The 27,405-nt window shown below is 42.1% G+C and overlaps 1 protein-coding gene across 3 annotated transcripts in view; it reads right to left on the bottom strand.

The window, feature by feature from the left end:
- Marchf3 (membrane associated ring-CH-type finger 3) overlaps positions 1-27,405 on the bottom strand; it is a 141,238-nt gene that overhangs the window by 31,396 nt on the left and 82,437 nt on the right. For all 3 annotated transcript variants that reach the window (XM_063232429.1, XM_063232428.1, XM_063232430.1), the window contains 2 exons: positions 2,998-3,238; positions 382-586 (listed from right to left, as the gene is read on the bottom strand). In XM_063232429.1, coding sequence (XP_063088499.1) covers positions 382-586; positions 2,998-3,182 — 390 coding nt within the window. In that variant the 5' untranslated portion in view covers positions 3,183-3,238. The remainder of the gene's footprint in view (positions 1-381; positions 587-2,997; positions 3,239-27,405) is intronic.

Below are 27,405 nucleotides of genomic sequence, written 5' to 3'. Positions count from 1 at the left end.
CCAAGTGCTTGTTTATCTGTAGCTCCAAGTGTGCAGATGGTGTGCAGAGAGAAGAGTGTTTGACCTTTGTTACCCTTCACAGGGACTGAAAGATAGAGACCACATCTCAAGCTTCCCTGCTTATTACACCAGGATCTTCTTCCTTGTTCCACTTTTGTGGAGGTCACCATTTTACTGCTGGCTCCAGAATGAGCTGATCAGATGTCCCTCTGTGTGTGTGTGTGTGTCTGTCTGTCTGTCTCTCTCTCTCACATACACACACACTCACACAGAGCTATTACTGTGCTTCAGTGAAGCTGTACAGGGTTTGTGATCAGCCACAAAAGCAGACATCATTTGCTTATTAGAGCTAAGTGTTCAGGACGTGCCCCATTTACTGACCTCCACTAACGGCCTGGGTTTTCGCTCCACTGCAAACCTGAAGTGGCAGAGTTCACAGTAGCTGGTGTTTGACGACGACAGCCAGTGCTCCAGGCAGCTCCGATGAATTGTCCCCAAGGTCCCTGTACATTCACATGGAGAGAGCAAGTCCTCTTGGCTGCTACCCTCATGGCAGATCCTGCACATCGGCCGGTCATTGAAGGGGCTGCAAGAGATGGAGGGACACCTGCCGGTCACTGGGCTGTAACTCACTGCAAAGTGGATGCCTTCAAGCTATGTGTCCTTTGGCCCTCTCCAGTGGTAGCTGCTCAACAAGACACTTGCTTAAAGACCCTTTGGGAGTTTAACCTTGACCTTGGTGGTAGGACCAGTGGTCCTGGGTACTCCTGAGCACCCAGACAATCTACTTTTGACAATACAAAGAAAGATGGGTTGCCAACATCAAAGCACCAGTTGTGGCCCAGGCCCAAAAGTGAGTGAAAATTAGCAATGTGTTATTTTTAGTCTTGGACATAGATGGAGCTCAGGCAAACTACTATTAAAAAGATAATAACAATTGTTCATCATTAAGAATAGAAATTGTTTTGAAATGGCCCCAACTGCAGTTTCTAGACAAACTGCATTTTTTGAAGCAGGCCAGGACACTTGTAAACCCAGTGGTTCCTACAGTAGGGTGGAGAATGAGACTGGGGAAGAAATGGCAACCATCTTTACAGCTGCCACACAGAGCCACAGGCCGAACTGTACAGAAAGTCGAGTGGTGGAAGGTCTGTGAAGCTTTCCGAGGATGCTTTCTGGGATGGCCAAGACACAAAATTGAAAACTAGTAATGGATATGTCCTGCTCGCATGACTTTGATTTTGGCAAAAACACTCCTGCACGTTTCATGAAGGCAAAGTAGTACAGTTAGTGCAGGCTTTGCTACCTAGTCGCCAGGTTCAAACTCCTACTTCGGTCATTACCAACCAGCTAAATCTGGGAAAATAGGTTAGTAACTTCATCTCCCTGAACATTTAGTCTCTTTAACTCTATGCCCCATCACTCTCTTTTTCACCATCTTGGATCCAAAGGGAAACAGACTTGGACGTACCAGTTTCTCAAAGAGCTTTCCAAGAATGATCCTGAGAATGAGCCAAGGCTGGAAGGGGACTAAAGAGGAAAAGACACTTCCTTCCCTCCTGCTCAGAAGCTCATTTGAAATCAGGAGGTGAAAGATGGATGAGTGGCCTTTTTTTCACTCGGCCTCCTTCATTCACTTTGAACCATGTGTATATAGCTCTGTAACCTTCTGCTTTGGATTACTGGTAGGAAAGCAGGAATAAGGCCTGATACCAGACAGCCACACTGGATCGCAGTCTCAGGCACCTCCCCCACAGCCTGTCCTGCCTGCTCAGCCAAGGTGCGTGATGGCTGCCCACGTGACTAGGGTATACCAGCCATCCAGACTCAGCTAACCATCATGTCAAGTTCTGAGTTCTAAGCTCTAAGTTTTCCGGTATCTAATAGACATTCTTCCATTTCTTCTCTTTGTGACATTGCTAGAGATTAATCAGAAGGCAGACGATGTTGGCAGCATGGATGGGTGTGATTGCAAGACTGAGGGCCACCATTCTGGGCGGTAGTGCTGCCAGTAGTTCTGCTGCAGGCACATGTTTAGACTCGGGGGTCTGCAACAGCAGAGGTGAATGATCAACTAGGTCGAGGGAAAGGGTCAAGTGCAAGTAACTGCTCTTAAATTTCAGAGTCAGCACTGACACTAGGGAGCCAGTCTGATGGTAACACATGGTTTACATTCATAGGTCAAACATTCCACTTAGTTATTCTTAAAGAAAGCTGGAGAAAGCAAGGCACATCTATTACTAGCTTGGTAACCTAGAGCTCACAGTCTGCTGTGGGCCAATAGCAGCACAAGAGAAAATCCTAGGGACAGAGTGCCAACCTGGATGAACAATCTCTGGAGCTGCACAGACCTTCATTTACTCTTGCTTTGGTCATCACATGGGAAGACAGCTGTGGAGGCTTTAACAATTACATTAGTTCACAGGGTAGCCTAGATATGAAGGGTCATGGTCATCCATAGTGGGTGAAGGAGGGGAAAACAGAGAGGCCCTGGTATGGAGAGAGGAGACTCATGCAGGGAGTGCTCCTGACCAGCAGATCCACCAGGCAATTCTAATCATCATGAACCCCAGGAATGTTACTTCAAAAGTTTTGTCAACAAATCCAATCACTTTGGCTCAGTCACCTGAAACCAAGGTGCCTTCTTTATTCTGTTCTAGCAAAGGACTTCTTTTGCAAGCTACTGGAAACACGAGTGTAATTACCATAGCAGTATCAAAACAACAAATGTAAAGCAAGCAGCCCCATGTCTTGTGGGATCCTTTCCCCACGCTCTCTGCAAGCATGACTTTAAGCAGAGTACCAAGCAATGTGTATTTTAGCTTTCTGTCCTATTGCTATAGAAATGCAATGACAAAACTTGTGTAGTTTTCCCCCCAGCATCTCCCTCACCTGACACAAAGACCTGAGCACTAATTATATCCCTTCAGCATTTTCCATCTGACAAATAGTTCTCCAGATCAATTACAGAGTCATTTATTTTAATTGTGGTACTACCTCTGGGTGGCAAGAGTCCGCACTACTGTTGACAGCAGCTGCCCGTCCTTGGCTGAAACTTGCATGACATACTGTGGCTGCCCAGTCACTAGGCTGCTACAATCCTCTACAGTCTTCACGGGCACAGCCGAACTGGTGCAATCTGGCAGGACTTCGGGCAGGTGACTGCAGCGGCTGGTTGTCATGGCAACAGACAGCAATTACTCTGCTAATGGCTTCCACATTCATAGAGGATTTCCATCTACAGAAGATCGGAAAACAGTTTATTTGGGTGGTTAATAGAAAATGGAGAATTACAGGCTCCCTGACACCATTTTGTCACTATTGAACCCAAGTAACAGGGAGACACAGATGTGGCATGTCATCTCATTACCATTCAGTGGAAGTGTGTGCACACACACAGGCACACATGTACATGCACACAGCCCACAAAAAACAATGGACACAGTTATGAATAAGATAGCAAACATGTCAGTGTGTAGCAACACCAGGAACCCTGCTTTCCAGGAGGGCATGGAGTGATGGCTCTGAAGCTTGCATCTGAAGAGAAGAGAAGCAGTTGTGTCCCACACCAGAGAAACAGTAAGTCTTTGTTCATACTCACTAAAAGTTACTAGGCCCACTATTAAAAACATATGCAACTATTTTTTCTGGTAAGTAATTTATTCTCCATGCAGTTTCATTCTGAGATACGAAGATTAAAACCAATTTGGCCAAGTAGCACATTCTAGGACATAACTGCCAAACATTAACCATCTGATTACTGTTCCACCTTTCTGATTTCACTAGATGGCAATACGCAAGTACAAATTTGTCTTCAAAATGAACTTCTTTCAAAAAGTCAACCTACTTTAGCTTTTCTTAAATAATGTTATTTATGAAATGATTAATTCAGCTTGTTTATTTTTTCAAATGGATATCAAAATATACACACTATTTTTGTTTATGTACTACTTAAAATCCAGAAGATGCATGTGTCATCATAAGGCAACACACTGGAGAATATTAGAAAGTGGTGAATGAGATTTTTCACTGATTCCAAATAACCCATAATTAAAGAGGACCTTCCTCCCTGAAAGACTCCATCATGTAAATGGCAAGGGTTTCCAATTCTCGATCTGTGAGGTGCAGACATGGGTCGTGACCTCAAGTTCAAAGCATTAAGGCCCACTGGAATAAGGAAACCCACTGGAATCAATAATAGGTCAGTATATGTGAGGCATAAGAAATGAAAGTTTAAAAGAAAAACTTCATGCAGGATGGAGAGATGCCACAATGTCACAGCTCACACAGGTCCTGTCTTCCAGCTTGCTCACCTCAGGCTCCAGGGCAAGGCTGGTTAAGAGTCTGAGCTCATGTCAACAGCCAGTCTGGGTTGTCAAACCTCCAAGTTCAACTAAATGAAAATCTTATCTTGCCTCACTCCCCACACTCCAGAGGATATTTGGAATTCCTCCAGGGGTGGTGTCCTCCTGTCTACTTGTCTTTATTTATTACATTTTACTTGAGCCCCCACAGGTCTCACAAACAGGATCTTTCCAACTTCCAGAACAACATGCATCAACTGGACATTCTTAGTGTCGGAATGCTATGTTCACAAATGACCTGGAGCAGGTGGCTGCCTTCCCAACAGGCATGTCAAGCAGGCTTCCCTGTCAAAGACAACTGAACATGAACTTCATCTCCTCTTCACTGTGCAGCAGGCCAGTTTGCCTCCCTTTCCCATCTCCCTGGCTCCCGTAAGTACTCTCAGGGTGGGCATCTGCCCTGCCTGCAGCCTCTAGAACTGACAGTGGACAGAGGACGTGGACACCAAACCTCAGCTGAGGCCTGACACAGGCACACAGGCGAGGCCTGCCCTGCCTGCTTCACTTTTAGGATCACAATTCTGCACCTTCAAAGGAACATGATCAGGGTTAAGGCACAGTTTTGTTTTTAAAATAGTATTCATTATTTTATTTTACTCTGTGAATCCAAGAAGTAACATTACAGAAAGTACAGAGAAAAATAACAAAATTCACTCACAATCCTATCACTCAGGTAACTAGACTACATTTTGGGGGCAGATGTCTTTATTTTTTTGGCAGAATTGGCAGGGTGAACTTTATTTGTAGTTCTGGCCAGAGAGATTTTCTTTTTTCTTAAACAAGTGATGGTAGCTCTCAGGCCAACAAACAAAAAGATGTTAAAAGCCATTCCTCTTCTAAAATTGTGTAACTCCCTCTGGCCTACCCTGACAAAACCCTATTGACATGATTTTAAATTCTTAAAATGCCTCACAACCACAAAGTGTAGCTTTCTGGCACAGCTCTCTGGTTTCACAAGGCAGCCATAGATTAAGCGCCAGGGATGTGTTGGCACAAAAGGCAGACACAGTGACCTTCTTGCCGAATGGAATCATTATGCTGGGTTCACTCTGAGAATCTATTTTTGGGTTTTGCATATCTCCACCTCTGAGGGCCCAAGTCTCCCTCCCTCCCTCCACCTGATGGAACTGGGAGGGACGGGAGGTGCACAGTGTGTCTCTGAGGCCTTGAGCGGTCAGGAGTTAGGTCACCTCATGTTCATCCACCGGTAACTTAACTAGGTCCTAATAGAGAAATAGCGCTGGGATGGGACATCGCTCCGTGGTGGAGCACCTGTACGTGTGAGGCCCTGGGTTTAATCCCCAGCATTGCAGGAAAAGTGAAGGGAAAGAAAAGTCATTCTAAATATGTGCTCTAACTTCATGATAAAATGTTCTTAAAAATACTGCAGGGCCTGTGATGGCACAGGCCTGTAATCTAAGCTGCTTGAGAGGCCACGGCAGAGGATCAAAACTGTGAACCTGCCCTAGGCAATTTGGCAAGATTCTGTCTCAAATAAAAAAGACTGGGGCGTGCAGTGGATTTGTGGTAGAACACTTGCCTAGCATGTATGAGGGCCTGGTACTGGGAGAAAAAAAGAAAAATTCTACATGTGGAGTTTTCCTTAATTCATTTTGTATCTGATTTTGCTTTTGGGTGACATACTTCATTTGGCTTGTCTTCTCACAGGCAAAAGGGATATCATCAGCTACTTGATCAGTGGGTGCCAGGTACTGAGTTCAGTTGAAGGGACACGGGCACCTCTGACTCTTCTCCAAGCCAGCCCTGGACCTTTCCCTTATGCCACCTCTGCAGAATCCTGTACCCTAGATCCTCTAAGCCCTCACTGGATCGAGGACTCTGCAGAAGGGACATTCCAGTACAACAAACCAGCACATCTGCTGAATACCGCAGAACAAGCTCGGGATAGGAAAAGTGGCATGCCAGCAGCACATCCTGACCATCCTAAAAGACTATGCTTTGAATTAAAAGTGGGTGGGAGAGACTGCAGAGTGGAAGCGTGCTTGCTGTCAGCGGGGATGGCCATGCTGGTGCCAACCACAGAAGAACAGATCTTTTTTTCTTTTGCTTTGCTTTTCTTCCTTCTTTTTTCTCCTTAGTGCTAGGGCCTCATAAATGCTAGGTAAGTGCTCTACCACAAAGCTACACCCTCCCAGCACTTTTTATTTGGAGACAGTCTCACTAAATTGCCTCTGGGGGTTCCCAGTTTCTATCTTCCTGCTTTGGCCTCTCAAGTAGTTAGACTATAGGACTGTGCCCTCATACTGGCCCTACTCAAGTGGAAGAGAAAGGAGGGAGGGAACTCTGCTCTGATCTCAGTGAAGGAATCCCAGGAGAGGAGGCATGGGGCCGCAGGAGTGGCCTGCAGGTAGCATGCACCAACTGGCCTGCCTGTGTTGCACCTGGGACAGGGACAAATGGACCACTGCATTTCACCATCTCATTTAGAGCCACCTGGGAAAACAGGCTGATACTTGGATGCTAAAAAGAACTGAGCTATCAGTTTGCAGTCTAGCACTGGTCTTCACTGAGCTTCTGTAAAATTTCAAGCACCATTCAATTGATTCCCTATCAGTACCAGTGCACTGCTCTCATGGGAAAGTAGCTCTTCTGGCTTTTCAAGAATTCCTTCTGGAACTTCTCAGGACAAAAACACAGTGCTGAGAGAATAGTGTATGTATATACTTGAAATCCTTAACTGCTCTGGCAGGACAAGTCCTTTATGGACCAAGCTTGGTGTCTCATACAATTTCTTTCTCAGGTTGAGAATAAAACATGATGTGGCACTGGCCAAACTCAGCAGTACAACAGTGGGGAACAGTGGGAGTAAGTGGACAAGAAGGACATGGTGAAATCAGAGGGTGGCTAAATCAGTGAAAGCCTAATGAGAGTATTGTTAAAATAAAAAGGTTTGATTCCGGCAAAGGACTGAGTACAGGTCCACAGGAGCAGAAGGCTCAACCAGGTGACAGCTAACTGCCAGTGAGTTTCCAAAGCAGGCTTCCACTGGTAAGTGATTTCCATGGGAACGTGGCTGGCATCCTGAGGGTGTGTTTTGAGGACATGGGAGAAGGAAAGAAAACCACGCAGGAAAGCATACCCTGCTCACCTCTGCAGCCTCTGTGCACTGGCAGTCACCTGATCTTCCATAGGATTAGGAAGTTAGGAAGAAAGCTCTGCTTTTATAAGTACAACATCCAAATCTTTGCCCTAGCTCACTACTCACCAGAGTAAATTACTCAGCCTTTTAGACTTTCCTTAACCTGAAATACTTGAAGTTAGTGTACTTATGGACCAAATATGGCCTGAACCACTTCATCTAGTAAAACAAAAGGTATTAGTTTTCAATTGCTATAACAAAATACCTGAGGTTGGGTGACTTATTGAAAAGGTTTATTTAGCTCACAGTTTTGGAGGCTGATGGTCCAAACAGCATGGTGGTAGCTCTCACAATGGCCTCCCTAGCTACATCACATATGACAGATGACATCATGGTGGGGATTAGTACAAGAAAGAGACGAAGAAAGGAAAGCCAAGAAAGGAAACAGAGAGCCATTAGCAACCAGGAAGTCTTGATCTTTTATGACAACTCACTCTCATAGGAACTGAGATTCCTTGGGAATTTTTTGAACCCTTCTAAAGGCTGCCCCCAACAACCTGATTACCTCCCACTGGTTCCATTTTTTAAAAGTTCTACTATCTTACTATCACTGCCACACTACAGGTTATTTCTAACACATGGATCTGGGGAGACAAACAATATCTAAATCATGGCACAACATAACACATGGGAACATGCTTTGTCAGTTTCAATGTGTCATGCACACATTCTTTAACCTTGATTCTGGCTCTTTTTATAATCTGAGCTGCATCCATTTCTGTTTTTTTAAAGCTGTCTTCCCCCATGGCAGTCAACCTATCCCACAATGCATATTTGGTACAGTTGGCCTCTAACACTGTACCACTCTACCTCTTGGTTAGAATGAGCACACAGAGAACCTCGTCCTTCCCTACTCACTTCTCACTATGCCCTGCCCCATCTCCTTTAGATCTAGAACACAGGTCTCACAAGTCTATGAAAATGCTTATTCAAGATATATGATGAAGAACTTCTAGGTTTTCAGAGATTCTTAGGTCTATTTGTTACAGAAGCCACCGCTGCCGTAATTAATCCAGCACATGATACATATACAAGAATATGAAACATAGACCACTGAAAGATTCTTTTCAGGTTTCCTGGATAAGAAGTATATTTTAGTACCAACTGGACTTTAGTTTTTTAGATGCAGAATGAAAGGAGGGAGAAGTCTGTTACATGGGCATTTCTGTCTTGGATATAAAAATTACCCACACGTTATAGGTGGAAAGAAGTGTGACTCACACTGGCTGGCACTAACCTGGTTATAGGAGTTTCCTGCAGAACCAAGCTTGGAAGGACAGTCTGGAGCAAGACTGGGCCTCTGGTTTCAATCTTAATACCCATCCCAGGGGTTTTAAGAAGTAGCAACAACTACAGAAATGATCTTAAAAGTAACAGGAGATACTAATCAACAAGCATAAAGTTTCAGTCAAGCAAGATGAATAAGCCCCAGAGATCTGCTTTATGATATAATCATGGTCAACATTAATGTATTGTACCCTTAAAAACTGTTAAGAGAATAGATCTCATGTTTTCTCACAATAAAATATAAATGTAACAGAAGAAGAAACATTCTCCAGTCCAAATACGCCCTGGGAGGATCCTCTGTCACCTCCACAACCAGTCTCTCAACAAAGAGAATCAAAGAAGCAACTTTATTTACTCATCCTTTAAAATAAATATATCTTTTAAGAAAGTTTTGGAGCGCTTCCTAGCTGTTCTGGGAAGTCTATGGTTGTGCAGGATCCAGCCATCTGAAATCCTATGTTATATCTCCCACCGACAAGAGCAGGTTACCAAACAATCTGTGTGCTCCCCCAGACTTCCTCCAGGGCTGCAGAGCTGTGAGGACTCCCAGCACTGTTCCACTTCCACCATTTTTTGATAATGCAGGAGAAACCATACCCTCAGCTTGGGGAAATGACACTGCGAAATTACAGGGTTATACAATGGCTAAATGTCATTTGTTCCCACACAGTTTTGTATTTTTAACATTGTTTTAGGATTCAGAAGCCTGACCTTAGCTTTCCACGAGTGAATGTGCTTCAGAAAGGAGCTGTGAAATGTCCCTTTGCCTTCTTCATGGGGCTGCATACTCAGGGAGCACAGCCTCCCCTAACAAGACCAATGAATGAGCAACACAAGGCAGTCAGTGATTGAAATGGGAAAAAATAGCAATAATGACTTGTCTGGGAACTTTCCCCTCTGAGCTAGATTTGCAGACTTTGAATTCTAAGAGCAGTCTCTGAGAATAGCAATGCCCTTTGATAGAACATTTCCCTGGTTTTTCAGGCATGTTAAAACCAGACAGTGCACTGCATGGCTGATGAACTCAAGAGTATCCTGAATGTTCAGAGCAAATGAAGGGAGGTAGGAAATCACAAAGTGACCTTCTTTCTAATGAAAATGGAGCAAATGACTAATTTCAAAACCATTAACATGTAAAGCAGCATATTTCTTCTGAGAACAGGACACAAAGGCTCTCCAAGGAGATTGCTGGGACACGATTATGAGCAACACTGAAGTCTTCCAAAACATGCCAAGGAGGCTATTCACTGTGAGTGTGCAGTGGCAAAGTAGTTGCTTCATTAAACTTAAATAGCTGCGGCAGAGCTGTGCTTACAGACTCATGCTTCCAAATTACATACTTTGTTTCTGGATGCTTCAAAGGTCTCATCAGGTAGAGCACAGAATCTGTCATTACAAATTATAAAGTGTCCATCCAAGTCTTTATAAACATGTCCATTAGGTGTTCCAGGAATCTGAAGAGAGAACACTGGCTGGTCCCATGAATTCTAACAAAATTCATCTCTTTTCGTTGCCTTATTATTTTCTAGTCTGTGCTCATTGCCACACTTAGAGAGCACAGTAAGCAGGTGAAATGCCTGTTTCTGAGCATTTTCTTGAGGAATATATAAACACCACAGATGAACTCAGGCAGGAAAAATCCCTAGCCTAGATAAGGCTAGTCAGATACAGGGCGAGTTACAAGGATACATCTCCATCATATGATTTTACATTTACACCCCCAGTTATTTATCATTTCCCATCCATGTAATTAATTCCGATTCTCAGCCATGAGAAGTATCAGAAACATCAAACCTTCTCCCCATTTAAAATCACTCTATTTCTCTCATCCAGGTAAAATCCTCTCATTCTGCTGAAGGCAAATCAAGTACCAATTATCATATTTTTCCCTTGAAGAAGTACTCACAGAATTAAATCAGATTTTGGAGGCTATCCATTTTTTCCATTTAATTTTAATTAGAAAAAAATGGCAATTACAAAAATCTCACAACAACACTGTGCCTTCAAAGACACAGCAACACCTGAACTGCACTACCCAATAACAACTGGCTCCTGCAATGGGGGCCCCCTGAGCCAGGAAAGGGGTGGGAAATGGGTGCATGGAAGAGCGCTGGGGGGAAATCAGAAAGTTTATACTTCACTTTAGAAACTACTGAGGGAAGTAGAAGAGAATGACAGAGTCAGACATCACTGAGAAGAAAAGAAAAGTAAACTCTTCCAATGATACCCAGAGCGCTCAGCACCCATCAGACAGCCCCCTGTCTCACATGTCCAGTAAGCAAGTTACAGCATGCCTGCCAGGGTATCTGATCAGATAAGAGAAAAACACCTCAGATGCAATGAGATTAAGTGAGCTCTAAGGAATGGAACTCCTAGTTTATGGTTAGACTTGTGCATATGTTCTGTCCGCATGTAAGGGAATGCCCGCCCCTAGGGAAGTTATTTCGGAATTTGTTGCTAAGTACCGTACCTTCCTTTACACTAGTAACTCAGTAGTAGCTGTACAGCTGTGCTAACTCAACCTGAGCCTCACACCCTAGGATAAAAAGGCCAGTTGCTGGCTGATTTTAAAATGAGGGTCCCTTGGGGCTTTTCTCTTCCCTGTTTTGCTGAGTCCACAGGGAGGTCACAGTCTCACCTTTTCACAAAGTAGTGTCTACGTTCCATGTTCCACTAAGTGTGGGTGGTTGGCACTTCCCTATAGGTTCCCTGACAGGCTTTCAGATCCATGAAATCGGAAATGTGGCTATATCTGTCTCCATCTTCACAAAGCGTGACTGTAGCCTCTAGCTTGCAAAGGAACAGTAAGGCTCTACAGAGTGAATTCTCTTTGGATTCTTCTTTTAAGCCCTCTCCTTGGCTTTAGAAATTAGGTAGCTCATGGTTGCAAAAGTCTTCAAAGTGCCAGTTATTCTTTCATAGATGGTGTAGAGATGTGGACCTGCCTGAGTCTCTGTGTGGCCCTGTGCTGCCTTTCTAGATGTCTGGTTTTGAGTCCAGGGCTATCTGGAAGTCTTTAGGAGAAGAAGAGGCAGAGGCCTGCTTAGGGATGAGGGAGTACTGACGTTACACTGCCACCCAGCTGCTTGTCTGGGGTGGGAGACGCTCAGCATCAGGCCTGTTTCCTGCCAGACAAGTAGGAGCTGAGATAGGTGTGTGCCTTGGTAATGGCCGTGCTTTAGAGTGCTGTGCAGAACACTCATCTCACATTCATGGAGGCCTGGAAGTGGGGGGAGAACCTCCTAGACTCCGCTGCTTGGGCCCCGTGCCTGGCTACCCTGTTGCTGCAGGGCTCTTCCCACCCTGGCCACCTTTACCAGTGCAGAGCCCGGGAGGGGTACAGAACCACCCACATCTGCTTTAACAATCCTAGTAAAATGGGTAAAAGCCACAGAAATGCCACCTAGAATTATTTTTCTTAGCGTATGTACTGCTCTCTCCCATGCTCCCAAAACTATACATTTCTACATGTTGCTTTCCTAAAATGGGTTTAGTCTTTTTGAATAAGATACAAACAGGCGCACGGATAAAGTAACATATGGTCAAGAATCCGGGTACTTTAGATACCTTTATCACTTAATCTTTTCATTTTCTACCTGGGTTCTTGTGGACCATGAAACTGGCTACTAGGTCTCTTCCTTGATTTTGATATTTATTTCCTGCTAACCTCAGAGGAGGGGACCTGCTGAGCCCTTCGAAGGAATCTCTGAAGCATCCTTCTTTCTAGCTGGCACCCATGGCCCTTCCTGCACTTGCTCCTTTGGTCAAGACTCACCTGTCTCTACCTGCACACCAGTCTTGACCTTGACAGCTGTACCAGTTTCTGACACGGCACAGCCCCCACTCATAGGGCACTGGCTCTACCCAAGCTTTCCAGTGTGCGGGTCAGCCTGCTCTCTCTGCAGCCCTCCACTAACCAAGGCGTGAAACCAGTCAGAAATTTCCCAGCAGGGCTGTAGACAAGGAGGCTGTCCTCTCAACAGAAGGTCCCCTGAAGCTCCTCTCTCCCTGCATGGAAGGCCCTGAATCAAACACTTGATCTGTTTGTTTCTCTCTGTATCAGCCCTGCCAAAAATAATGACTGAGATTCCTTAACTCAACTCGGCTTGACAGAAACAAAAACAAATTTATACTAGCACTGAATTATGTAATTATGCAAGACAAAACAACTAAGTAAGATGCAGAGACCTACACTTTTAAATTTTCACCTGATGGCACTTTTCCTTCAGAACCAACAAAAAATTACACTATACATGGCATTGGCATGAATGTATTTTTGTATTTTCATAGCACTATTCATTTACCATTTTCTAAGTGCTTAATAAATATAGTGAGTCTTTACTACCTTCTAGGGTGAAAGTAAGTTATACCCCCTTGGAGCTCATTCATTTGCTTTATGGGCTAAAAAATCTCTAGTGTGTCACAAATTAACACAATGTTCCTGAGGGCTGTGTTTTATTCCTGAATCTCCAATTTCACTAACAAATGTGAAAAACACATGTAGCCAGATAAGTCCCCTGAGCCAGCCACTGCAGATGCTGAAGGAAGCAAGTTCCTCCAGCTTGGATCAGCACTAACTGGGACACCGGAGATGGCCTGTCTCCCCGACTCCCTGCCAACCGCCTGGGTCAGGGCAATGAATCGGTTTCTAGTGACTACCCCCAAAAGCCAACAGAATGGTTTATTTTTTTTTAAATAAGGAAGATCTTCAAAAAACAAACATTTTAAATCATCAATTAGAGACCTTTTCCTGGTCCCAGCTTCTATCTTATCTAAAGGCAATGAAACCATTCCCGAGAAAGGTTCATTATTCTTTTCCTCAGTATTTTTCATGATGAAAAATGTCAAACAAATAGAATTCTATAGAAAATTAGCACCCAATTCATCACCCCGATCTAAAGATTTTTAAAGATTCTGCTACTTTTACTTTCTCTTCCTCCCGTCTTCCCTCTGTAGCACCCTAGCTGGAAAGCTGGGTGCCATTTCTGTTGCCCACAGTGATGTCTAAGACTCTTGTCCTCTTGTAGGTACAGTCTTCCCTCAGGGGCCACCTGCTCAACACAGAAGGCTTCTACACTGAATGATTCCTTAGGAATAATGAGAAGAATTCTAGAGCATCTTGTCTTTCTAGCTAATAGCTGCACAGATAGATCACTGGCATTGCTTGGTCCCCCGCAGGCCTCTAGTTTCCTGTTATTTATTGGACACTCCGGAAGGTGCCCCCTTCCTTGGAAGGGGGGCACACCTCATAAGACTAACAAGTCAAAGGCTCTGTGACTGCCTGGCTTAGAGTTTGTCTGGGAACCATCAGGAAGCCATTCCTGCTCAATGAGGCTTTCGGGGACCATCTGGCAGGGCCACACCCGTGCCAGTGCCGTGATAGTGACATATGAATGTGGGGGGCAAGCTTCCATCAGGAGAAGGATCTGCACAGACATGAAAAACAGCTCCCTGTTCTTCTCTTTAATAAGGGGGAAACATTTAGATTCTTCATAGGTATTCCCCACAGAGGCATTACAAGACTTCTTTAACAACAGCTGACAAGTATCTCCAAGACTGACAGGAATCCAGGTCCTTTCTTCTCTGTTCTTTAAGAGCAGGAATATTTTCTGCCCATTATCACCTTGGCATCTGTCAGTTAGACATTAAAACAGAGTGATAATGGGAAGATAATAGGCTGGGTCTATCCACACACTTCAAGAGGGAAGCACTCATGAAAAATGTGTATTTTGGGAAACCCAGATACTCATGTACACCTCTGCATTTCTATCCAGTTTAAAACTGAGTGCAGCAAGCAAAGCAATGGAATGTGGAATGATGGAGGGGTGGGACCAGAGGAGACCCCTAACTGCCCCAGAGACTCACTGCAGGTAGGAGGTACACACCAAGAAGGCCAGACAGGACAGTAACACCTTTATTTCTGGCCTCACTAGAATTCCCTAAGAAGCAGAGGACCAAGAACTGGAAGGAAATATCCTCCATGACTGTACGTGGAGGACTTGGATGACACTCTGAAAAAGCACAGATACTTTCTTTTGAAATAGGGATGTGACAGAAGCGCAGACTTTATAAACTTGCCAAAACAATTCAGATCCCACTGAGAATCTTTCTAGTGAATGATTCTCTGTTGGAAACTAATACTGTACTTCAATATTTGGGCCTCTAGTCATCGTGTTTTCAGGTCCCAGCTTCCTGACTAATGTAAATAAAAGCACAGCCTACACACATACAGAGGCCCTACATGCAATCATCTTTATGCAAAAAACTCATCAAAAACTGACCACCTATGCTTAAGCACAGAGCCTGGGAATTCACCAAAGAATAATTCATATCGTACTATTCTAATGTAAGAAATGAGAGGAAAGTAGGCATAACTGTATTGGGTGACACTGAAGCTGACTGAGGAGAAGGCAGAAATCACTATCCTTATCAGCAAGAAATATCACAAGTTTTCTTTTCAAAAACAAAGCAGTAGCCAGTTATGGTGGTGCATGTACTCAGGAGGCTGAGGCAGGAAGATCACTGCAAATTTGAGGGCAGCCTGGGCTACAAAGTGAATCCAAGGCCAGTTCAAACTACATAATGAAGTCCTGTCTTAAAAAGACCAAAAAACCAAGCCAGGGCTGGAGATATAGCTCAGTAGCACAAGCACCTACCTGGCAAGCATGAGGTCATGAGTTCGGTCTCCCATACCCAAAATACATAAACAACAACAAAAAACCCCCCAAAACAAAACCAAAAAAACCCAGGCTGGGGATTTAGCTCAGTGGCATAAGTGCCTACCTGGCAAATATTAGGTCATGAGTTTGATCTCTGGCACCAAAAAAAAAAAAAAAAAAAAAAAAAAACGAACAAAAAACCAAAACCAAAGTAATAGCCATACATAGTGATGCACACCTATAATCCCAGCACTCTGGGAGACTGAGGCAGGAGGATTACCCAGTTTGAGCCCAGTCTGGGAAACTCAGTGATTTAGTGAGACCCTCACAAAATAAAAAGAATAAAAATGGTTAGGGTTATTGTTCAGTGTGAAAGCCCTTGGCTCAATCCCCAGTACTGCAAAATATAAACAAACAACAAAAATCTCCTGTGGTGGAAAGTTATTTTGTACAATGACCCAGCATTGGAGGTTAGACCACTTGGTTTTGTTCTCTTTGATTTTCCATCTATCTTTCTCTGTACATCAATCTGCCCATCTGAATAAGGAGAAAGTAACTTCTTTACGGTCACATGCAATCACCCCACAAAGTATTTAAAACACCTTGGTGCTGGCGAGTGGTAGCTCTCATTATCGGAATATTACATAAGGCTCAGGAGAACAGAGGTGAGCCTGAAGAATCCTGCCACTAGAGGGATGGTGTGATCCGGGCTGGGGCGGATGGGCCAGAAATCACTAGGGAACACTGGGGTCAAACTGAGTACACATATCGGGAAGACAGAGAACCTGGAGAAATTGGTTGTTGCTGGAAGGGGAAGTGCACAGAAAACATCACCTTAAATTACAGCATCAGTATAATACAAGAGCACTGTCTCTTCATTTTCACCTTTAAGGATAAATACGAGGCTCTGGGCAGCCAGATGGGACAGGGTAGCTCTTGCAGCTTTCCTCTTAACTTTCCCTGAGTTTGATCAAAGCCAGGCAGGCACTCCTTTGTACCCAGAAGGAGGTAGCTACTTGGAAGCATTTCATACAAATGCAGAAGAATGAATGGTCCTGTTGTTTCTTGGGAGGGTTATGTCCTTGCACTCTCCTAACAACAAAGCGGAGAATCAAACCGGGTTTATTAAACTTCCACTTTCATCTGTTGATTCCAACATTTTGGAAACCTGGTGCTTCTTCCACCTTGTTTAAATGTGCTTAGCACAGAGCGAGCTCACTTAAGAGTTTACCAGGTGTATTAGGGAGAAATGTGAGGCTTTAAAGATAACATGGATGTGCTGAAGGGAAAATTTACAACCATTGGATACCTGGGTCCTAAGGATCTAGACACTTGCAAGAAGCCAGAGTACACATGATATCATGATCTTTATTACGTCCTACTTTCAAGGTGACATAAAATACATGTCCTGTCTCCTAGAGGAAAGGATGCAACCTAAGCTAATCCACAATGACAGTGCATATACATGCAAACAAGGCTGACTGATTTCTCTAGCTTAGTCTGTTCATAAATTGGACTCATTTCTTAGGTTTACAAATGATGATCACTATGGTAAATTCAATAACAGAATTTTCTGCTGTAAACATGGCATTTTCTTTGGTATCTTCTTAGAGCCCTTAAGTGGTTTTAATGTACACGAAACTGAAAGCTGGGAAAATTAAAAATTACACAAACAATGAAGATGACTTCCTAGGTGAATTATCCACTACCGTGGAGGTTTTTTTGTTAGTTTCATTAAGAAGACTAAAAAGGCCATCTAAAGATACTCATGTACCTACAAATGATTATAAAGTCATTCTCTTTATTTCTTTCTAACTCCCATGAGCCTATTTTATTAGTTTCAAGGAATAAAGCTCCAATCTGCTTCAGTAAACTGCATTATTTTTTAAACTACAGAAACATATGTAGTTTCTTTACATGAGCAATCTTCTCTAATGACAATGCAATCATTGGGAAGACTGTATGAAAAGACACGTTTCAAAGCTCTTCCCTCCATCTGATAGCCCCTCTCTTACAGTGGGTATAAGACCCACCATTTTTTCACAGTGCATGGCATATAATGGACACTTAAAATATTGCTGGCTCACTGAATTCACTATCTTGACATTAAATTCTGTAGCCAGATGAAGTCATACAATCATAAGGCTGATATAGACTTCCTACTAGAAATACAAAACTTGTATCTAATTTAACTTTGAAGAAGTTTAATATCCCTTGTTATTTGACAGTTGCCTATTTTTCCTTTGAATTTTGAATAATCTTCTTGTTCATTTCTAATTTAAAATCAGACACTCCTATCTAGAAGTCATTTGGGAACATTAACAATAATAATGGCTTGCAAGCATCTTTAAAACAAAGCATCTTTGATTCCATTCCAATTCGGTATGTACACACAGTCTCTTTATCATGGCCTGGAGAGTGCTGTTGAACAAAATGCAAGAATGAACAAATGACAGAATGCCTGGATAAAGAGGCATGATACTTCAGAGAAAGGCAGCTCACATTTTCTCATCAATTTGGGACAGTCTGTAAGAGCAGAAAAGGGAAAATGCTGCCTTAACGAAGACCTCCTTGTCCCATTTACCAGGTCATTCCCTGATATGCTGTGGGAGACAGCATGAAGATGGGCAAGCTGCTTTTATGGTGCCCTGATTCAGAGATCATGGGTATATTTCCCCACTGGGGTAACAGGGTTGGTTAGATGTGGAATGATACTATTACTTCTCTATAAGAAATACTGTTTTAAGTCTTTTATGATCTGGCTTTAGGATCTAACTACCATATAACCTAGTTTCTATGTCTTGCAACGTATCACGTTTGCATGTAGAGGAAGACCTGCATTCTGGTTGTGAATAATGTACAGTTGTGGCAAAACCTCCAGGGACAGCTAATGTTGTAAAGAACACAAATTTTTATCATCATTTCCTGTAGTCATCTATCGCTGGTAATTTGGACAGACAGGCAGGCAAAGGTTGTGCAGTAGCACAGGTGGGACAGGTAAGACCTAGATAAGTGGTCAAGCATTACTGTAGATGTCTCTGCGAGAGTGTTTTGGGATGAGTTCAATGTCTGACACTTGTATTGGTAGACTGAGTAAAACAGAGTGCTATTGCTAGCATGGGAAGTCTTCCTCCAACTAGCTGAAGACCTGAGCAGAACACAGAAGCTGAGCTGCCCCTGGGCACAGGGGACAACCCCTGCTTGCCCTGTCTTGGACCTGGGACATTATGCTTCTTTGACTTCGAGCCCAAACCAGAACTCTGGCTTCAAGGTAAGAACTGTACCACAGGCTTCTTGGGATTTCAGCTTGCTAACCTCAGACCTTGGGATCTGTCAGCCTTCTTAACTGTAAACTGATTCCTTAATTTTATATATATGTTTATATAAAATATGACTACTGGTTCTGTTCTCTGGAGGAATACCAAGGAGTTGATAGTTTAAAAGGTATATATGTACACATGGCATACACCATATAAGGCTATGTGAAAATAGGGTATGCCAGTATTTATACTTATAATTTCAACTACAATTTACCAAAGAGAAGAGGGTATACCAAGATGTGAACAGTGGTTTTTCCCTAGTTAATAAGAGATTCTTATTTCTCTTTCATTGTTTATGCTTTTTGCATTTACCAAATTTTATAAAATATGTTTTTATTATATTTGTAAAAAAGTTTTGAACAAATAACATTTAATAACCCTTAAGAGGCTTGGGGATTTAGCTCAGTGGCATAAGCGCCTGCCCTGCAAGCGCACGGTCGTGAGTTCGATCCCCAGTTCCGATAAAAAAAAAAAAAACAAAAAAAACCCAAAAAAACCCCAAAAATAACCCTTAAGAGGAAAGCACATAAAACCTCTTCCTGAGAAAACAAACAATATAGAAATCAAACCAGAGTAAGTCCTCATCATAAATAATCCAACAAGCAACCAAAGGATTTCCTTTATTCCACAGGTGCAGGAAGGACATTAGAGCATCAGGGAAGATGCTTAACAACCTCTTCCTCCTGCAGTCTGCTCCAGGGAGTGAGACAGACCCCTAGCTCAGGCCTCAGAGGTCCCGAGCTCTTTGCTACTGACTGACCTTGGCACCACCCATGTGTCACGTACTCTTCCTTCATTTCAGATCTCATCAGGAATCCAGAAGAACTAAGTCCATCTCTGAGCCACAGGGGGTGTGTACTTCCCCAGTACTACAGAGCACTTCTGGAAAGTGGCATACGGTCATCAGTGGTCACCAACAGGTTCGGTCTAAACCCTCCAAAGGCCCCTTCCCTCCCTTTGGAGGCAGCCATGGATGTCCAGGGTAGAGAGGCAAAATGACCCAGACAGATACCGCCTCTCTTTTCTTCCCCATACAAATGCAACGTGCCTAAATCAATATTTGGTTGGCTTCTCTCCTTTTTAACCAGAAATATGCCACTTTAAATTAAAAATCCATATACTTAACAGGAGTCATATTCTTGCTAGAGAAGACAAATGTATAAACAGGAACTAGCTTCAATAATCTGCCAAGCTTTTATAAAGCACCATTTATCATTCCTGTTTGGAATTTATACTTCCAAATTGCCTGGCCAGCAACTGTATATTTAAACACATGGTCTAATTAGAAGAGGTCGGGTATTGTCATCTCTGTTCCATGAGAAAACAAAAGCAAAGAGATTTTATGATTTCCAAAAATTAGCAGAAGAACCTGATTAACTCAATTTCTGAGTCCAATTTCCGTGATATATATATATATATATATACATATATATGTTACACATACATATCATATCATGTTTACTGGTTTTATGAAACCATATATGTTTATTGGTTCTATAATAAACATAACCTTATGTTAGGATTGATTTCAACCAGTGACCCCTTAAACACTATTATTATGCTATGAGGTTGAGGTAAGGAGTAGTGGGGGAAAAGAAATAAAAACAGTAAAAAAGGTTACAGTTAGATTACAGTTAACAGTTACAAGCATATTCCAAACAAAAAACCTCTCCCATTTCCTAATCAAACTGGGTAGGAGTAGGCTTCAGGGAAGTACAAGGTCTTTTATCAAGACTCAGATGTTGAAACAGGAAGAATCTTGGTATTTAATGCTTGATAAGACAGTATGTAAAGGTTACAGGATTTCATGATTACAATGTATCATTGTCATCACGATCACTGACATTGACACCCTCAGCTTTTCCCAGTCTACATTTTACTAACTTAGAGGAAAGTATAACGTGATTCTCAGATCTGCAGATGTGAGCCTGTGGAATTCTAACTTTGATATTTTTAAAGCTAGAAGTTAACAGTAAGGACCAAAGAAAATATATACAAAAATCCCTTAACACTAATCATTCTTCTTAATATTCCTGAAGTTCCACACTGTGAATGCAACTTCTCTTCGTATCTGTGAGTCATCACACATTTTTCCAGGCATCACAACTCATTTATTTCCCAACTTTTGCAATGATTTAATCTCCCTCCACCATTCTTAACACTTTAAAACTAAGCAAGAAAGTTTTAGGAGCTGTCCTACTGAATTACAGAAAATTAGAATTTAGTTTGAGTGAAATAACTTGATATATGCATTACAATGAAGAAAATGTATATTTCTTCAATTTTGCAGAGACCAAAACAAATAATTCCTGTTACTTATACAAAAACCATAGTGTGATCCCCTTTGGCTATTAAAATCAGGCACTGGGGCAGTAGAAGAGGGTGCCTAAGGTGTCCTTCCACTGAATGAAAATGGGTCCTGCAGATGTATTAGCTGCTAAGGGTGCAAATGGTTAGTTTTCTTAGAAAACCTTACAAAGGTTGCCGGTGGTTTCTCTCTACTTGGATACTGTGTAATAACAGCACTTGTACAAAGTACTGTTAACATTGGTTCTACAATAAACATAACCTTATGCCAAGACTGTCTTCAACCAGAAACCCTCAACTTAAACACTATTTATTATTATTATTTATTGATTGGCAACTCCATCCCTTGGGGTATATTTTCTCTGTGTGAAAAGGTTATAGTCAGCACCTGATCCACATCATGCCTTTCTTCCTGCCCGTTTATTGGAAAGGAAGCCTTCCCTAGAATGGCATAAACTTTGCACAAAAAATTGAGAAGTGATTGGGATGAGGAGACACTAACTACTCCCCCGGCTGCTGTGCATTCGTCATTGCTTTCTTACTCTTAATCCTTTTGACATCACCTGTGCTGGGGGACCAAACTTCGCTACGATGCCTTTGGGGACATGGTAGACAGCTGATTTTAGCCAAAAGGCCAAAAAGAGATGGGATAGGTTAGGCATTAGTGAACAAGGAGAAAAGTGTAATATCTTTGAAGAACTACAAAGAATAACTGTTAGCACTTCAGAATTAGCTATAATTTAACTGCAAAGACTCTTCTGGATTAAAATACTTAAGTCCCAAACCACACACATAAGTAGAAAGGAAATTCAAATATTGTAGCTTCCTGGTAGTCATAGTAATTCTACAAATTGCTACAAATCAGTTTGCTCCTGGTAGAAAAACAAGAGTTAGGTTCCTTCCAGTCATGGCCACATTTTCACCCCCTGATCAACAAATAACCTTGTTTTATGTGGGTCTCTGTTTAAAGATGCCTCATTTAAAATATGCTGTTGATTCATTAACATTAAACCCATGCCCACCAGCACTGTAACTAATGGCTGAATGAAGCTTATTTAACCCATGTATTTTCTTCAGGAGGCAACCACGTCACGCACTGAGGAACACTGGACAGTGCTGTACTTGAAGGCTACTTTAAATAGTAAGAGCACCAAAAAGAGCGCAAAATTGTGAAAAATGTGACACTAAATGGATCGCAAAAAGAATACTTTTTCTTTTACCTACTAGAGCTAAAACAAAAACCCAAAGCATTGCCTTGTTTGATCTCAGCTTGAATGTACGTAAAGGTTGATTCAAAATTTTTTTAGCTACTGTGTGAATACCTGTAAATGCTTGTGAAATTGTTTCGAGTACTGATTTTACAGTTATAAATACATTTTAGTGAGTAAAGGAATCTGCAAATATGGAATCCATAAATAATGAGGATTGACTATATAATTCTACTTTTTATCCAACAGCAAATCAGGACTTGTTTATTCCCTTTTCTCCTGAAATTCTCTATTTTTTCTCTTAATAGCCTCACTTAATCTTTTTCTTGCTAGGCAGTTAGAAATACTTTTTTATGGCAAGCATCTATGACAGTGAAATGTGACTATATATTATTTATTTATTTATTTATTTGGTACCTGGAATCAAACTCACAATCTCTCGCTTATGCTACTGAGGTAGGCATTGTGTTACTGAGTTGTATCCCTGGCCCTTATTTATTATTTTTAAAATATTTACTTTTTTTTTTTTTAAAGACAGAGTCTTACCACGTTCCCCAGACCGGCTTTGAACATGTGCTCCTCCATCTCAGCCTCCGGCATGGCGGGGTTACAGGCACGCGTCATCATGTCCAGCTTTAACCATTTTTTAAGTAAATGGGAATTAGAAGTCTTGGTTTTCAAAAATTAATGAATGCAATAGAGGCAATGTAAAATATAAAACCACAATTTAACAAAATGTCTACATTTTACTGTTTTTAGAACACAGGGAAGGCATTGAGTCTGAGTTATCAATGAAGAAATTAGAGGAGTTGATTTTTATAACCCAGGTAAAACTGTAACTTACTGTAGTCTGCTTTAGGAAAAGTATGTTCAGAATTGGGTACAACAACGAACAATCATTAAATACCATAGAAAAGAAAGGAACTGAACAGAACATATGAAAAAAAAAAAATGAAGCCTGTTAAGAACTTTTGTGCACAAATGCATTTTAGTAAGGTTTCTAACACTATGGGTAAGATTAGAAATTCAAACCTGTTTCTTAAAAGTTGTCTTCTGTAACCTGAGGAAGAAAATCTTGACACCATCCACCTAATAAGGCAGTGTAATCAAAAGAAAAAAAAAAAAGATGGGAAAATTCTCACTTGTTAGAAACAGTTTTCAGAATTGTGCTTGGGTTTTCAAAACTTAAGCCAAAGTATCTGCTATGTGTTAATAGTGCCCCATGAATAGAATCTGAATAAGGGAGGGGGTGCATCTAGGTCTAAGAAATTAAATTAAGATTCTGACAGAGAGACTGTTGACATTTCATTCTGACCCTGGGAAAGCATATTCCATCCATCCATCCATCCATCCATTCATAAGAGAAAGCACCACAGAAATGCCTGGGCCCTGTGCTGGTCGAGCTGCCTCAGGTACACTGACTGACTCCACTGCTGCCGTTTTTCATTCAAGACGGACATCCCAGTACTCATCTTGGGAAATAAGTCTTGCAAAGAAACAAGCATCAGGTTCTGTAATGTGTGCGCATACCATGAGAGTATCTCATATCTAATAACAACCAACAGTATCCCTCAGTCCCTCTGAGCAGCCCCGTGCAGTATGGTACTATGTCTGGTTTACAGAATTGTGGCACTGTCTTCCTGCCTGCCTACTGCTTCCTACCTGAAATTAACTTTAATGCTTACCCTAGCTCTCTTAGAGCTAGATCCCAGCCCATGTTGTAGCTTTGAACAATCACATCACAATGCTATTTCTATGCTACTCCCCACACGGTTTAAGTAGCAATACAAACCTTAGACACTCTAGTATGGCCACTGTAGCATGCACTCATTAAATTTTACTCTTTAGGGGATTTGTTTATTAGATATGGAAGGCAGAAATCAGTAAGCATTTTTTGGCAATAGGATAGACAGAGGACATTTTAGATCTCCCAGGCTACACAGGACCTATCATAGTTACTAAGTTCTGCCACTGTAGTATGGAAAAAGCTACAGGCATTAAATATATAGATGCTTGTATTTCAATAAAATTTTAATTTTGAACACTGAAATTTAAATTTAATGGAATTTTATTTATTATTATTATGCCTTTTCATGCAGTTCAGGCTGGCCAGACTGGTCTTAAACTCAGAAGCTCCTCCTGCCTCAGCCTCCCCAGTGCTAAGATTACAGGTGTATGCCACCATGCCTGGTTTTTATGAAATTTTTAACTGCATGAAAATATCAATCTTTGTTTTAGTTTTGTAAAAAGAACTTAGAAATGTAAAAACTTTGTTAGTGTGACAAAGCAGATCTAATCCTTGCCCTTATAGAAATTTACCATTTATACTGAACATCTACGTAAACATATATGAATAAAATATAGAGAAATAACTATATACCTGATAATGGTCAGGGAAACCATTTATAGTAGATGTTTAATCTTTCTAAGTTTTCACTGATGACTAGTTTGCAAGGCATGTCTTAGGCCATTTAAAGCCACTGGTGGGTTTAAATGAAGAAGGGTAATCATCAGCGCTTCTAATGAGGAAAACCCACCTGGTTATCAGCTCCCATTCTAACACAGTTGCTATCTGGGGAAGTTTTTCTAACATCTGTTGTGAAACTTCTTTAGAAAAGCCACTTGCTGCAACACTCCCAAATGCTGGACTGCATCATACCTCAACTGTATGAACAGCACCCCACACTGCTGGTACAGTACTCTTTTCCTAGGATTTACAGAAACCTAACATGCCTCAGTGTCTTACTGAGAGAAAAATCAGAAAATATTAAAGGATATAAAAATAATATTGAGTATTCACTATGTGATAAGTACTGCTCCAAGCATTCAGCCTGCATTATCTCATTTAATCCTTATAATGATCCTCTGAGACAGAAAGTAATTTTTAAAATTGTTTTGTACCATATTAGTAGGAAACAACAACACGGAAAGGTTAAGCCTTTTGTTTTCATTCGTATCCTAGGATTTGAACCCAGGCATCAAATTTGTGATCCTCTTCTTATAAGTCCTCATTATCCTGCCTCCCAACACTAAAGGGTCTCACTTGGGACAACAGCTCTGTCTCTGCCTTGGAACTGCTTTCCCCAAACTCTGCATCAGCTATGCATACACCGCGCATTACACCTGTACAGCTTCATCCTGCCCCATACAAGAACTCTCCATCCTCCAACCTCTGCATGTGCCCAACTACTCACTTCTGTATTCTGCATAGGTATATGAATATGGGGGCCACGCACCCTAGGTCACAAACCCATGGGGCTAGAACCAAGGATACCGTGGCCTTACGGTGATTTAGGGTTGAACTTTGTGACCCTGGGTACATAATTTTCCCTTTGGGAAACCCAGTTTCTTTATCTCCTTATGGACAAGTTCAAATGACACCATGTATGAGGGTATTTTATAATCTGTTAAGAATGAATGATTGTTACTATTTTCATTACACACAGCCTTTATCCTTGCCTTTCCCACTGTATTTCTTCTACACTCACTGTGAAGAAGCAATATACTTCACTCAGTATTTTGCACAATACCAGATCCTTTTGTTTCTTCTCCTTCCTCACTGTTTTCTTCTTTATATTCACTGGGGATATAGTGGTCAGCACAACAAAGGTGACACCTCTCTTGAATCCTACTGTACCCTATCAGAGATGATAAGAGAGACATCCAGGGGTGTGCAAGGGCCAGCTTGTACAGCCTCACCAGTCTCCTCCCAGCTCCGCATTCAGGAGAGACAGTGACACAAGCGGGAGTGTTATGTAGTGGGACTGGCAGATGTTACAATGGGCTTTCTTTTTCCTGCCAACCAAAGAGGTTTTTATGGAACACTTACTAGCACACCACTGGATTTAGAAGCAAAATAATAAAATATTGTAAGTGCTAGTAAAGGATAGTAGAAAGTGGTCTGTAAGTATGGTGAGAGTCATCGTAGTCTTTGGGGTGAGCAGAGGCTCTTATAGTCATTCTGGAAGAAACGAATGTTAAACTGAGGCAAACAATGAGGGGAACTCGCAGAGGAGAGAGACAAGAGAGTTCCAGGCAGAGACACCTTAGGTGCCACGAGCCAGTGTTAAGAGTCGCTGAAAGCAATTCTTTAGGGCTTTGGTGCAAAGTGGGAGGCGAGAGGAATGAAGCTGGAGAGCAAGAGGACACTTGACCCTAAGGACACCGGTTGGCTGTCAGTGGGCTGTTAGCAGGCACAGGGCAGTTATAAATGTGGGGTCCAGAATCACAGAGACAATTGAATCCACGCTCTTCCAGCTGGGTAATCTCAGGGGAGCTTCCTACTCAGATGACAGCTGAGCCTCACAGTAAAGCAGGGGCAACTCTAGTACGTCCTAGAGTATTGTTGAGGAGCAAGTGTAGTGCTTAGCACAATGCCTAGCTCGCCAGAGCTGCTCCAGAGGCGTCCAGCACAGAGCAGCTAATCATGCTACAGATATTCTGCAGAGGAGGCCATCTGAGCTGCTCCAGCCTTAAAACTCTGGTGACCTGGTGCTCTACGTCACTTTGAGTACTGACCCACTAGTGAGTGGTGAAATTCGTTTAGTAGTCTTGCTTGAGCAGCGTTTTAAAAATGAAACAGAATTAAATAAAAACACATACCACAATTGATTATAAATTGCAAAGGTACGTTTTATGTAACTGTGAACTGGGTTCTCGTGTAAAATCTATTATGAGGATCACAGTTCAAAAATGTGAAAGCTTCTGCTCAATTGGAAACCTCTTGTGAGCTCTGGGGACTAGAAAAGGGACAAGACAAGTAGAGCTGTCTCACCCTTCCCCAACCTTAGAAGCCAGAGATTTTCCAGTTAAGGATTTATTTCTTTGCACTTCTGAGGTTTTCAGCTTTCAATAAAATATGCTCCCTTGGTCAGATAGGATCCTAGGCTTGCTTTATCTTTCCTCCTGAAGCCAAGATGGGAAAGCTCATAGGTGTGTTCCCAAAGACCAGGGAGGGAGAGGGCCTCTCCTACGTAAGTAGGTAGGGTGTGTGTGTGTGTGTGTGTGTGTGTGTGTGTGTGTGTGCATACACTTCAGGAAAGCGTGCACCAGGACCTCCGATTGCTCTGTTTTTATTAATACTACACCTTCACTGTGAGT

This window comes from Cavia porcellus, unplaced genomic scaffold (assembly GCF_034190915.1).
Source record: "Cavia porcellus strain 051 isolate PalLab524CR breed Dunkin Hartley unplaced genomic scaffold, mCavPor4.1 scaffold_21, whole genome shotgun sequence".
In the NCBI taxonomy this organism is placed as follows: Eukaryota; Metazoa; Chordata; class Mammalia; order Rodentia; family Caviidae; genus Cavia; species Cavia porcellus.
Note: the sequence above shows the minus strand (reverse complement) of the source record. Positions and strands in the feature narration are given on the sequence as shown.